This window comes from Atta cephalotes, assembly GCF_000143395.1.
Source record: "Atta cephalotes unplaced genomic scaffold scaffold00008, whole genome shotgun sequence".
NCBI lineage: Eukaryota > Metazoa > Arthropoda > Insecta > Hymenoptera > Formicidae > Atta > Atta cephalotes.
The window spans coordinates 3,585,579-3,599,454 of record NW_012130072.1 but is presented as its reverse complement, the minus strand read 5'-3'; the positions used below and the strand labels follow the sequence as shown (position 1 = coordinate 3,599,454).

The 13,876-nt window shown below is 30.4% G+C and overlaps 1 protein-coding gene and 1 pseudogene across 1 annotated transcript; one reads left to right on the top strand and one right to left on the bottom strand.

The window, feature by feature from the left end:
- The first annotated feature begins 760 nt into the window (after positions 1-760).
- Positions 761-1,849, top strand: LOC105627363 (annotated as a pseudogene).
- Positions 1,850-2,685: 836 nt separating this feature from the next.
- LOC105627219 (probable glutamate receptor) lies at positions 2,686-8,105 on the bottom strand. Its single transcript, XM_012208506.1, has 9 exons — positions 7,992-8,105; positions 7,482-7,826; positions 7,126-7,241; positions 6,059-6,229; positions 5,601-5,851; positions 5,196-5,404; positions 4,635-4,909; positions 4,223-4,417; positions 2,686-2,746 (listed from the first exon to the last, which is right to left on the bottom strand). Exons 2-9 carry the CDS (start codon positions 7,809-7,811, stop codon positions 2,686-2,688), a joined length of 1,608 nt encoding a protein of 535 aa, XP_012063896.1. The 5' UTR covers positions 7,812-7,826; positions 7,992-8,105.
- Positions 8,106-13,876: the final 5,771 nt, after the last annotated feature.

Below are 13,876 nucleotides of genomic sequence, written 5' to 3'. Positions count from 1 at the left end.
GCTGAGAATTAAATCCACGACGATTTTTAAAGTCTGTTTTTTATTGTTGCACTTTCTGAAGTAGTACACACAATGGATGTTTTCCAGCAACGTTCATAGATAACACAGTGTAACACTGTGTGTCTTACACAAAGTGTTTCAATTATAACACAGTGTTACACTGCTCGACCCAGTAAAAAACTAAGTACGAGCGTGTAAAATGTGTCAATGCTAACTTTTCAAAAAGTTATTTGGTAGCCGTACTTATTTTGCAATAAAACCTTCAAAAATCGTCAATTCTGAAAAAATTAACTTAAGTCTAAATAAAAATCATAAATCTATTATTGATACGCTAAATATAATTATAAGAATGGAAGACTGCAATGCATTCTGGTGTTACACTATGAAACTAACCTGCGTTCCAACAATTACTTTACACAAAGGAACACGGTGTAATGTCTCTATGATCTAGCTAGAAAACAACCAGTGCAATAAGTTGAAGTGAAACAAATATACGTTTATTTCACTTTAACTTATTGCACCGATTTAGAGTGCAGCAATAAAAGAAAACAATGCACAGTTCTGCCAATAGATGGCGACATGCATTCTATTCGTCAGCTGATCACGTCTAAAATATTTAGATATCTAGTTTAGATTACACCGAATGATTTTCCTCGAAATGTTCGGAGGAAACTGAGGAATGACACTTAATCGCAACATTGTTATTAATATTTTAAACTGAATTAAGTAACGCAATTATATCAGAAGAAGATACTTCAGGATGAAGCCTCAAGATATTTATTACAACAAAGCCGAAATGGTAATAATCAAAGGACTAAAGCATTCGAGATTAATAAGACGTTTATATTCATAATTAGAAAAGAATATTATAACATTATAGCCTCTGTTGTTAAGAGACAAATGCTATAAAAATGATTTAATAAATTTAACGTCTCGTATCCATAGATATTCAGAACGTGATACGTAACCTCACTTTTTTGCTATTTTAGACCTTTGGAAATAAGGTGAGCAGGCTGACTGAATTGTGTGACTCGCAAAATGTGCTAGAAAAGTAATAATGCAATCTGACGCTATCATCAGAGGCAATCTGGCCAAGACAAGTCGCTATTGTATGTATTATTAGCCAGAATGCTATCATCCAACTGCCTTTCAAGAAATTTAAGAGGGAGTAAGTAAAGTTCTTTACTATATTACCATATTTTATATTGATAGTTTTAATGGATATCAGTTTTAATATTAAGACTAGCAATTTGCCCGAGAATGACTCTTTAATACAATTACGATAAATACTAAATTCTAAAGTGATAAACTTTACTTAGGGTTGTATTTTTTTTCTCTAAGATCCCCAGTTCTATAATACACGGTTAATTCTTAACTGAGGTTTAACTTGTTATTTCTTAATTTCTTATGTCTTTCCAATTCTAGAATTGGAAAGAGATAATGAATAAGGTGAACCTTGGTTAAAAATTAATTATGAATTATGAAAAAAATAAACCTCTAACAATGGAAAATTATTGTGGAAGAATGGGCAATCTTAAATGCAGCATTGCCATTGGTTAGTTCTTATGTTTACATAGAAGAGAAACCCATACTTGTATGTATTATAACTTTTACCTGCCAAATCAAGTAAGTATAGCGCAATTCCTTCATCAAACCTACTTGTGTCGCTATAGAGTAGACGGTCCATTCGAAGAACTTGTTACATTGAAATCAGCGCGGTCATAACCAAAAACAATCATGTCGTCTTTTACTTGTTTCGCTGGCAGAAGAGTTGCCTGAGTGCACTCTGGATTTCGTGATAGATTATACGAAGAATTATTATAAGCGCTTCTTACCAGCACGTATTTAATCTTCGTTTATTCGTATATATATATAATAACATACAATTGAAGGACTTATTCTTTTCAAATGCATTATATGTTTGCGTTCTGCAAGATGAAATAAATATGTAATTAAACATAGCATACATGAAATTAGGGAATTTAAAAGAGGTACAACTGAAAAGAATAGATATAAAATTAGCGATATGAATTTTTTTATAATGAATGTATATATTTTTTGTTATATTTTTGAATTAAATAAAAAATATTTGAATCAATAAAGAAATCGATTTTAATAAATAACATACGTCTGCACTTAAGTATGTCTCGACTTAATGGATCTTGTAATAATATTTCCCTGGAGATATGTGCTATATAGATAACAATCCCTGTATATTACTGTCGCGACTGATTTTAGCTGTGAATCATTATAACTAGTAAGATTTATTTATATACTCTTTGTAAATAATTAATTTCAAATTTTATACGTGAAACGATCTTAAAGCTTGTTTATTAATCACATTGTGCGCATTTATTTTATAAGTAATCTGTTCCACACAGTGTTTTCTACAAAAGGACTGTTGAAACTTTATTAAAGGATCTATACACATGTTTGATAACTTTACATTAATATTTATATTAACATTAATATTTATATTAATATTTGTACTAAGTGAAAACACATTAAAACAATAACGACAAGTCACTTATTAAAAAGGATACAAACATCTAATAAAATAATACAAATCATTCTAATCAAAACTTTATGAAGTTCAAAATTAGATTAGATGTAGTGCAATAGAAAGCTCAGGAAAATCTGATGCCGCTGAATTTCTTTCGAAATAGTATACATTTCTGCAGGCATTTAATCAAGATATTCCACAATGTTTCTGCGTTTGACTTCTTTTATCGCGTGCATAGTTTGCCTACGAGAAAAAAATATTATATAATAAATAGCGCAAGACATGATAATGAAGTTTCTCTTAAGAGAATGTTGAAGCAGTGATTGAACTTTATCGATGTCGATAGTACAGACTTTTTTAATTAAAAATGTTAATTCCATTTCCTGCATTATCATTTTAGTTCGGACATATTGTAGCACACACACACATTGCTGCGTTACACAATCAAGCGTGTGTGCACGTATATATTTATTTTATTCTGTATATTCTCTATCTGTATCTAACAATTTGCAACATCATCTCTCTCAAGCATTTCCTGCTACACGTGATTACTGGCACTGCTTACTGTTCTGAATCTTCGCTAAACATATGCATGCAAGTAAATCGCAAGTTGAGTGAAAATCTTTTTTTTTTTAGATTTTTAATAATTAGTTTCATAAACTCAATATTGTTCGTTTATTGGGTGTTCAAAAAAGGTTGAGACCTCGGATTTACTTAGGAGGATGACGTTTTTGAAAAAAATTTTTCAGACATAAGTTGTATTGTATAAAAAGATTTATTTACAAATCTTATCAATTTGATTTGAATCGGCATCGCCAAAGTCAGATTAAGATCAAATCAATTTTTTTAAATGACACCCTATTTTTAATGCCAGAATCTAATAGCTGGTGTCAAGAACTTTTCAAAATATTGTAATAAAATTTTTCATTAAGTACTTTTCGAATTATAAGACTTGGAAGTTACAGTATTGCCGGCATTAGCATTATGCAAGGTGTTCGACCGACAACTAAAACCTCTTGAATGCTCTTCAGGATTATGTACTGGATAACATTTATCAAGAACAAAGCTACTGGAGATTATTCCTCTTATTTTCATTTTTACACTAAAAATTCATTTTTATGTAAAGATGAAAATAAAAGATGTAACCTCCAGAAACCTTGATCTTGACAAATTATAATTACAAATTATAATTTAATGAAAAATAACTTCATTACAGTGTTTTGAAAAGCTCTTGACACTAGCTATTAGATTCTGGCATCAAGAATAGGATATTTTATTTTAAAAAATCGATTCGACCTTGACCTAATCTTGGCGACGCCATCTAAGGTCATACTGATAAGATCTATTTATACTTTACAATTATTGTCTAAAACATTTTTTTTAAAAACGTCATCCTTTCCCGAATAAATTCGGGATCCCGATCTTTTTTTAACGCATACCTCCGATGAGTGCCGCATCATGTCATTCATACAAGCTGTAAAACTTCTATATAAGGAAATATCTAAATCGAGTGATAACTTTATTAATTTAAAAATGTAAGATTTTGAATCTTTTTACTGTTTTTAATATAAAATCGAATATTCCACTTCTTTATTTTGTGTCTATTTTAATCCTGTAACAGGATTTTTTATCCTATTTGATCAATTCGGAGAATTTTATACATTTGTAAGTATCGATAAATTCCGTGCTCACGTCATCTAGCATTCCTTTAAATCTTACCTCTTATGCCATAATAACTCGAACGCAAATACGATTACACAAAGAAGTATTCCGTAGCCCATTGTGACCAGCGCGAAGTAGCATTCTGTGAAACCGATAGTGATGAAGCTAGTTTGACTCGCACATACTGGTTTTCGCGTATATAAGCGATATTCCTCGCGATATTTGAGTCCGTATTCTCGCAATTTTAGAGCTCTGAAAACATAATTCCTGAGTGCCGAGAATTATTATATCATGAGATAGTTGGTTCGTATACACAGTACAATTTTTAGGATAACGTGACAAAAAAATATGTTTTTAAAGCTATGTGATATTTTTATGTTAGATTTTAAACTTTAAGAAGCTTCATATCGAAATTTAAGGATTTAAAAACTCTACGTCTATGTGAAAATAATTAAAGGTGTCTATTTACCCAGTTTTTATTATTTCTGAGTAAGGTGATTGCTCTTGTATCACAAGAAGCGGATATAAGACATTTAAGAAATCGATTTCAGTTAAACCGCACTTCTCCTCCTCCAAATATGTGTCTTGCATCAGTTGGTAAACCGTACCAATTTCACCATGAAATGCGAAGAGTTCGTTTCTTACGCGACGTACACCTTCTTCTACAGACATCCAGTTAGATTTGCTTCCTTTCGGCTCGATTCGATGTTCTAGTATTGTCTTTCTAATGGAATCTTGGAAAGACTGTCATCCCACAAAGAACTTATCTATTTTTGTATCTTTTGCTATATATTAATACTTTTTATGCCGTAATAAAAGTCGAAAGGTTTCATAATAAATTATATAATTGTAATTATTACATAATAAGAGTTCTTATATTGGGTCCGGAAAGTTGTCATGCTGATGAAGGAAAATTGAAATGCAGAAGATTTAAATTTTAGTATACATTTATTAAATTATATAGATTAGTCGGCACGAACTTTCCGGACAATCCAATATTATTAATTTCTGCGAGTTTTTATTTACCGACCTTAAAATAATGTCTATTATATACTACATCCTGCACGCCCAGCTTTAAAGGACTGTTTAAGAGATCCGGAAGAGTTTTGATAGAATCTGTAGTAGATTGCAGCAAATTCACGATATTTGCTGTATAAGCCGCGTAGAGACTCAGCGAGGCCAGTAATAACATAAGAGTAACAATTCGAGACGAAACTCTGTAGGGCTCGTACGAATATCCTACAAGAATTTTATAAATTTTATGTGGAACGAAATGAAAATAATTTAATCCATTGTAAAGTATAGTATAAATATTACAGTTTACGTATTTGCGAGAAAGATAAAATTTGATATCTTAGAGATTTTTGAATAATATTTGAGAATCATGTTAGTAATATTCCAAGTCTACGATTATTACCGAAAACCGTTTCTTTACCTTGCTGAGAAAATGCGCCTAAAAGAATGAGAAGATTATCGCTGACTGTTGGCTTGCTGGGATTTAGATTCCAATAGGCTGTTGTTTTTAACATCCTATCGCGATTGTATTCCCATTTAATGGATAAGTACAGCAAACAAAAAACCAAAACGAAAAATACTGCAATTGCTATCCAGACGTTTCGTTGAAAAGGCAGAGTAAATATGTTGCTCACAGTCGACAGTAAAGGTCGCCGAAATATGAAACGCGAGCTATATAGATTTGTACATAAAATATCAATAACAGTATAATAAAACGAAGAATTATAAGAAAAAGTTAAAATTAATAGCAATTTAATTTTTTTTTCAGTAACAAAAGCTAAATTATTAACTTTAATTGAAACTTTAATTATTTCCAGCCTTTCCCAAAAGTTGCCTTTAAAAAAAGATGTAGAAAATCAATTTAATAAATAGTGTTACCCCGTATGTGTATACAATTGGATGTATTGCACAACACCGATACGTTCTGGCACGAGAAATGTAGCGGTACCGGCGATATCAATTTCACGCCGTTCCAACATCCCGATCATTCCGTTCCAAGAACCATTCTCAGTGCGATATCCCCAGCTGTTCGTGACTTCGAAACTTATCCTAAAGCAAAAGTATACAATTTTTAGTCGTTGATTAACACAATATCTTAACGAGCATTTAATACATATATGCTGCCATATATATAAATATCAAATGTGTATATTTGTACATATTTATATGTCGTATTATATCATTTGTATATCTATATTTACTGGGCTGTATTTCATAATCCGCAAATTATCATATCTCATATAGTATCTCGTGTTCATGAAAGTAAATAATAATTTTTTTATTCAAAAACGATTATTTGATCAAAATTCTTTTATCAGAATTCTTAATTTATTTGATATTGAAGAAAGATATATTGATTAGGTATATCAGGTATAATAGATTCAGATAAAAAAATATACAAACTTATATTCATTTATATAAAAAGTCGCTTCATCTTTAATTAAATATTTTGTGCGAATATTTATACGATTATTACAGACGAGCAAAGATTTTAAAAGTTATATCGTAATATTTATGGATTTAGTAATAAACTTTGAAGCAGCCAACACCACAATTAGAGAGTACATGCAGTAATCATGCAAATTTGTCTGTATATAATAATAATTAATAAATATGATTAAACAAAATTGATTAAACGTAAATTAAACTTATTTGATTAAACAAAACATGATTAGATCCATTCATCTAATCATGTAGTTCTCTGGTTAAATCAATTTATCATTGTTTTTGACGTATGAAGGTATATCGCTTGATTACTTCGCTGTAACCTCATTAATTAACCTTGAGCTCGAATTTATTACGTCGTTTGAAAGCTTGCATTCGTGATTTTAAAATTGGCAAGACAATTTGTTATAAATTTGGTATAAATTATCTCCGTTTCATGGATTTATTTCAAACACCCCAACAAAATATTTGGCCGTTGTGATATTGAAAGTCAAACTCACGTTGCATTCATTCGGTTCACTAAATGCAATATCCATGGATAATTAGCCTTTGTGACAGGATCTACGGATTTATCCTTGAAGTCAGTCAAATGGTTGACGGTGTTAGGATCTGTCATCTGTATATGTGCAATAGTAATAAATCTTAAAAGAAAATATCTCTTTTGTTAAAAAAAAAATGCACTTAAAATGGAGATTACGTCATAGCATTTTTGAAATTTTATTATTGACGTCGCTTGTACTTTGATTTTTGTCTAATATTAAATGTTATATAGATATTTTATTAGCTTGTATACAGAATGCTTTGACGTCTCATTGGTGTTTAAGTGCACTTATATGATGATTATATTTCAAAGTACCACGAGACAAGATTTAAGTGTCGTCTGTTGAAGATTTTTCCTTCGTGCTGAAGCCACATCGAAAGTGCTCATTTTCAAACCGTTTTCAATCGTCCAATTTCCACGATTTTCCCTTATTACACTTTTCTGCGGACTTGGTCGATATATAGATGATAATTCGAAAAAATCACCATCGAATCTTTGCGCAAGGATCACGTCGCTATCAGGATAAATCGCCATATCCTCGAAGATTTCCAACACGGAGTCATTATATGTAAAAGTAAAATTATCGTTGTCGATTATCATTTTTCGATCTTGAAAAAGCAGCCACTTTGTCGGAGCGACGAACATCCTTTTCGAGTGTACCTGTCATTTCATATCAGATATCGATCATGATAAATTAGAAGATTGGTATAAGATAATGAAATAAGATAACGAAATTGTGAGTCTCATTAGTCAAAGTGTCAGCGAAATGTAAAGACAATTTTTTTAAAATATATAATATGTTAACAGACATAAATATTATATTACCTGTCATAAAATATCAATGGCGTAATCGCAACATAAATTCAACATATATAGATTTTGATGTTCTAAATTATCGTAAATTTTCGGATTAAGTTCTTCATAGAAATTATAAATATTGTGTATCAAGTAATTACTCGATAATATTCTTGATAATTTAATCGTATCATCTGCGAAAGGATTTAATTTCTAATGAATATCTTTTGCGTTATTTTTATTAATAAATAAAAATAGAAATTGTTATATATGTATATATGTATACTTGGAAGGAACGATTTTGTTGAAGTATCTAAAAATTAATCTAGATATAGATCTGAAAATAATTTTGTTGAACCTATCGATTCTTTGGCATTTTATCTGTCATCATTTCTGAGATAAAAAGTTAATATAATGTATTCTTTTAGCTAGACTTGTAACTTTTTATCGAAGAATGTAAGGTAGGTACATCTATTTTGGTTATTCAATGACATATTATTAAATTGATGAATCTACTTAAATGATGAGCAAAATATAAAACAAATAGAGTTACATGTTGCATGTAACTCTCAAAGAGAAATCATCTCCTGGAAGATCGAAAATTTATCTTAATAATCCTCAGAAAAGAATATTTATAATCTATCTCTTATTTAATCTTCCAAGAATATAAAATGTCTTGGAAAAATATGTAAAGAAGGAAAATAGAAAAGAAAATAATGGATGCTAGAGTTTCTTAGAGTTTTATTTATCTATATATTATCCCTCAAGAATCTCTTTTCTTTTGACATGTCATTGTTTTTTTTTTCATTTTAGATTTAAGGAAAAAAAAGAAAAAATAGTAAGAAGAGAAAATTTGAAAATTTGAGACATTTGTCTTATGTTAGTATGTAAATACGTCAAAATAAATATTATTGAGATAATGTTCACATATTTACACGGTTACACTTGTATTTAGACTCTGATTAATTCTTTTCTATTATTTATTGTACGAACTGTCTCGATGTTTACGAATAAAAATATTGTACAGCAAGAAAGTTCTCGAAAAAATAAGGAAAAATAAGGAAAAAAAATATTATAAAAAAGCTTTTTTGCTATTTTTATTCCAACCAATAGTTTTTAAAATACGAAAATTTAAAATTGCCATCATAAATTATAGTTAAACGGCTTCTTATCGTGAGCCACCACTAACACCATTCGATATCTACAACTCAAGGACAGCGCTATTTAATAACTGTAATCCGTAATTGTAAACCGTTTGCAATTTTAAACCGTCAGACTTAAAAAAAAATCGCAAATACTTTATTAACTTTTTTTTCGAGAACTTTCTTGTTCTATTATTTTGTGAATTTTGGAACATTCTGTAGAAGATCATTTTTTACTTTCTCTATTAGTATATTTTTTGCAATTACAGCTAATAGTTGTTATAAATTTCGAGTGCTTCCTTCCCTCTTTAATGAGCAACTAATATATAAAAAATTATAAACACGAAAATCTTGCCATAATTAATGCACAGTTGTAGAGATATTCTCGAAGGTGGGAATAGAGCGGGTGTCGCGTTCACGATAAATCTGACGATCACGTCGTCGACGCGAAATGACGCGATTACGTCATTGCCGAGTGATAACGCAAGGATGTACAGGATAATGAGGATCATCCCGATCGCGCTTGTCTCCGCTGACTGCGGAAATTCTTCAGGATCGTAAAGAGACTCGATTGTTTGTTCACCATTTATTGTACCATACTCTCTCGGTACGTTCATGATTACATAGCGATTTGCGTAATTCTGCACATTGTAAAATTACGAATCCGCAAAAAAATTACGGACAATCAAGGTAACGAGCGTTATTACGACTGGTGAAATATTCAGGGTACATAATAGATGCTTGTTAACGTCTGTCAACAGATTATATACTTCGGGTGCTTGTCGAGACACGATTTCACCAGCTTTCCTCGTTCTTACGAATGCTTTTTCATCCCTCTAAGTGCACTATTTAAAACAATAATGGCAGTTAAAGCACTATAAATCCATGAAGAATGACAGGCCTAAGAGACTTAGCCTATTTCCAATGTCGCCTGTATGATTTTCGAAAGATTTTCTTGCTTGTTTTCTTATCGTAAAATGAAGGTTTGTATTCCGAGCACTTCTGGCACACATATTTGACAGCACATGTTGAACAGTAGTAGCGATTATTATATCAGACAAATTTATTTAATATATATTAAGCTAAATATTGTTATATTTTAATTGAACATAATTAAAGATAGGGGAAAAAAATTTTTGTTTACGAAAGTTTTATTTTTGTGTTCCTGATTAAGGCAACATATTAAGTTCGGACGATACATTCAACAACTTTGTAAAATAATAGTTGTAATTGTTGTAATAATTATTTCCGAATTTCAGGAGTGCAGGTCAAACTGAAGTCATTGACTATGTAAAATAACGTAATCAAAAAATTTTGAGTCAAAGTGGCATCGGATAGCGCACATTTATGTAACTTGCCTACACATAAGGTAAATTATCTTAAATATAATTATTATAAGTTGATAATTGCATTTAGTTTGAATTTTTCCATCATGTTTTGAATTAAAATAATGAATAGATTACTACTTGATCAGTTCTAAAATCAAGAAATAATTAAATATTTTTTTTATAAATAGAATAGCTGTGATAAAGTGTAGGATTTTTTCAATATGTTAATTTATTCATTTATGATAAATTTTTTTATTTTTTAAGATAGTGTTGGTTTATTAGGCCTCTCTCTACAATTTTCAATGAAAAATAATTCTATGCATTATATAATCGTAATTTACAAAAAATATTTCAGTTTTTTATTTCGTTTTATCACCCTTATCTTTTTGGAAATCTGCCATTCGACTGATATTGCGGCGAAGAAAATTGTTATACATCCAATATTTTTTTATTTAAAATCTGTAATACTTTAGCAATTTGTAATTCAGATATTGTATAATAACTTTTTTTTATTCCTAAAATAAAAATTAATTTTATTGATTTATAAAAAGTAATTGACGTAAAAAAAATTTTTTTTTAAATCTTGTCAGAATAGTCCCTCATTTAAACTAAGATATTTAATATTTATGTAATTTAAAGCTACAATATATTATATTTTTTTATTAATTTTATATGATTTGCTTTCGATATACAATATATCGATATACATAAATTAAAAATAATTTTTGTATCAGGTATACAAATGAATAATCCAAATTTTTTTAAATTCAAGATTTATTTTAAAAGAAACTAAAATAAATTTTTTAATAAAAATATAAATTCGCCGTTGCTTTTTATAACTTTAAGCCATCTTTCAGGCAGCTGACGAATTCCATCTCGAAAAAATGCTGTGTCTTTGGACACTATAAAGTTGTCAAGCCATTTCTGGATCTCATCTACTGATTGGAAGTGGGTATTGGACAAGGTGTGTTGCATCGACCGAAACAGATGATAATCAGATGTCAGGAGCAATGTCTGGTGAATACGCAGGGTACTGCAAGACATTCCAGCTAAAATTCATTATAATGTCTTTTGTGTTGGAAACAATGTGTGGTCTGGCGTCATGCAGCAATTTCACAGGATTGCCAGTATATGGACATTTCTATTTCAATTCTTGACTCAAGCAGATTAATTGGCGTTGCTAGCAATCCGCAGTAACTGTTTCATCCAATTTCAACAGCTCATAATAGAGCATGCCCTTCGTATCTCACCAAATGCAGAGCAGAATCTTCTTTTCGAAACGCTTTGCGACCGATGTTGTAGTTCGCCGGGATTTATCCATGACTTTTTGCATTTAGGAATGTCATAAAGTATCCATTTCTCATCGTCTTAACGATTTTCCATAAGAAAGACTTTCGATTGCTTATTGAAAAGAGAAAGACATGCCACTCATTGATTTTTGTTGGCTTCAGTGAGTTTATGTGTCCATCCATTTTTCTTCTTTTTAGATCTTATCCATCTCATGTAAGCGTTTGAAAATGATTTACTGTGTTACTTCCAACTGCTCTGCAAGCTTCTTTTGCGTTTGTGTCGAATTCTCAGCGAACAGTTGTTCCAAATCATCGTTGTTGCATTTTAGAGAACCACCAGGGAGTTATTTGTTGATCGCACTGAAATCACCGCTTTTAAACCTCTTAAACCAAAATGCGCATGTATCGTACGATACAATAACCTTCGTCGAGAAAGGAAAATTGATTCGCATACTCTTGTAGCATTTTTTCTTTGTTGGAATTCATATAGCATACAGTGTCGGATATGCATTTTACTTGTTGCCATGTTTGATTCTACTGAACTGAATATTTTTGAAAATTATGTTGGACCTATCGCTAAAGGTGCGTTCCGAGTTACGCATGAAGCGCATGATGTATTGTTTTATCCTTCTTTATTATTTGGTGAACAATGGATAAATGATGCATCATGCGCGTAACTCGGAACGCACCCTTAGTATAGCGATAGGCCCAACATAATTTTCAAAAATATTTAGTTCAATAGAATCAATCATGGCAACAGATAAAGTGTATATTCGACACGGAACGCATCCTTAATGTCGTTTCTAATAGCTATATGTCAACACTATATAACTCGCAAAAAAGCGAGAAAATCAATAAGATTAATTTAAAATTAATTTCTAACTGCTAAAAAACATTTGGATTATTCATTTGTAATCTAATAAATTCTTTCAAAACCGAAAGATATAAAATCAAATACTTTATTTATTTATTTTACATTTAAGTGTTAATAATTGGATTTTATGGGAATAAAACTTTCCCGTGATACATGATGCTTTAATGTAAAAGTCTTTTGGTGGAAAATTTTTATATAAATATTTCGTCAAAACATTTAACGGTACTTTTTCGCAATAAACATGCAAAATGATAATTATAATCTTAGTTGTAAGTCTGTACATATATGCTATATCATGATATCATAAAATGATAAGACTCAATACTCATATAATCGGTTCTGAAAACTTCTATTCCATGTGCGTACAATATGGGCGTTAATTTTTTCAAGTGTCTCCGATTATGCAATGACGAAGTTCGTTTTTTAAGCGATGCAATTACGTACATTTATACATCTGCGTTTGTATTTATTTTTCAGAGAAAAGGCAAACATTGCATGTTAAGTCGAAATTTATACGTTATTTATGTATTTCTTGAAAATTATATTTAATTACTAACGAGAATTCGACAGTGAGCCATAAGTTGACGAGCACTCTTGTTAATCATTATAAATTCTCAATTAACGAGAGAAAACGTGCACGGAAGAAAACTTTTCACTTTTCCCAAACATTTCACCCGTGTGCGAAATCGTGCTTGTCGAGGAGATCATGCGGCGTATCTCCGCAATTAAGCGGAGCGAAGCGAGCAAATCACGCAATTATAAGGCGAGAGATACGCGACAATTGCAACATTTCACGTAGACAAGAGATGATTGCGCAACAATTCAATTCATAATAAAGAACAGATTTCTCTAAAGAAAATTGCGTTTCACGTGTCCTTAAAATTACTTTTGCACTTTTAATCCTTTTTCTTGTTTCAGTAAATAAATAAATAAATGGATAAATGGCTTAAAAATTGAGGCAATATATGAATAAATAAATGCATGAATGAATAACAGATGTAAGAAAAATTAAGAATCTTTTTTGATTTGTTGTAATTCTGCGTTATACTTATGATGGACTCAACGGCCACCGTACTGTTTTTCAAGCACATGAAAGTTTCATAGATTGTTTTTGTAATAAAATTCTTTGGATAAAAATAGTTAATAATCAATTATGTCGCATTAAATTTATTTATTGAAATAAATTTTCCTCATGGATTACGAGGAATTAAGAGATATTTCGCAGATCACGCTTTTAGCCACGTATAGATCGAAACTTTGTTTGTCGCTTGCATCGGTTGCT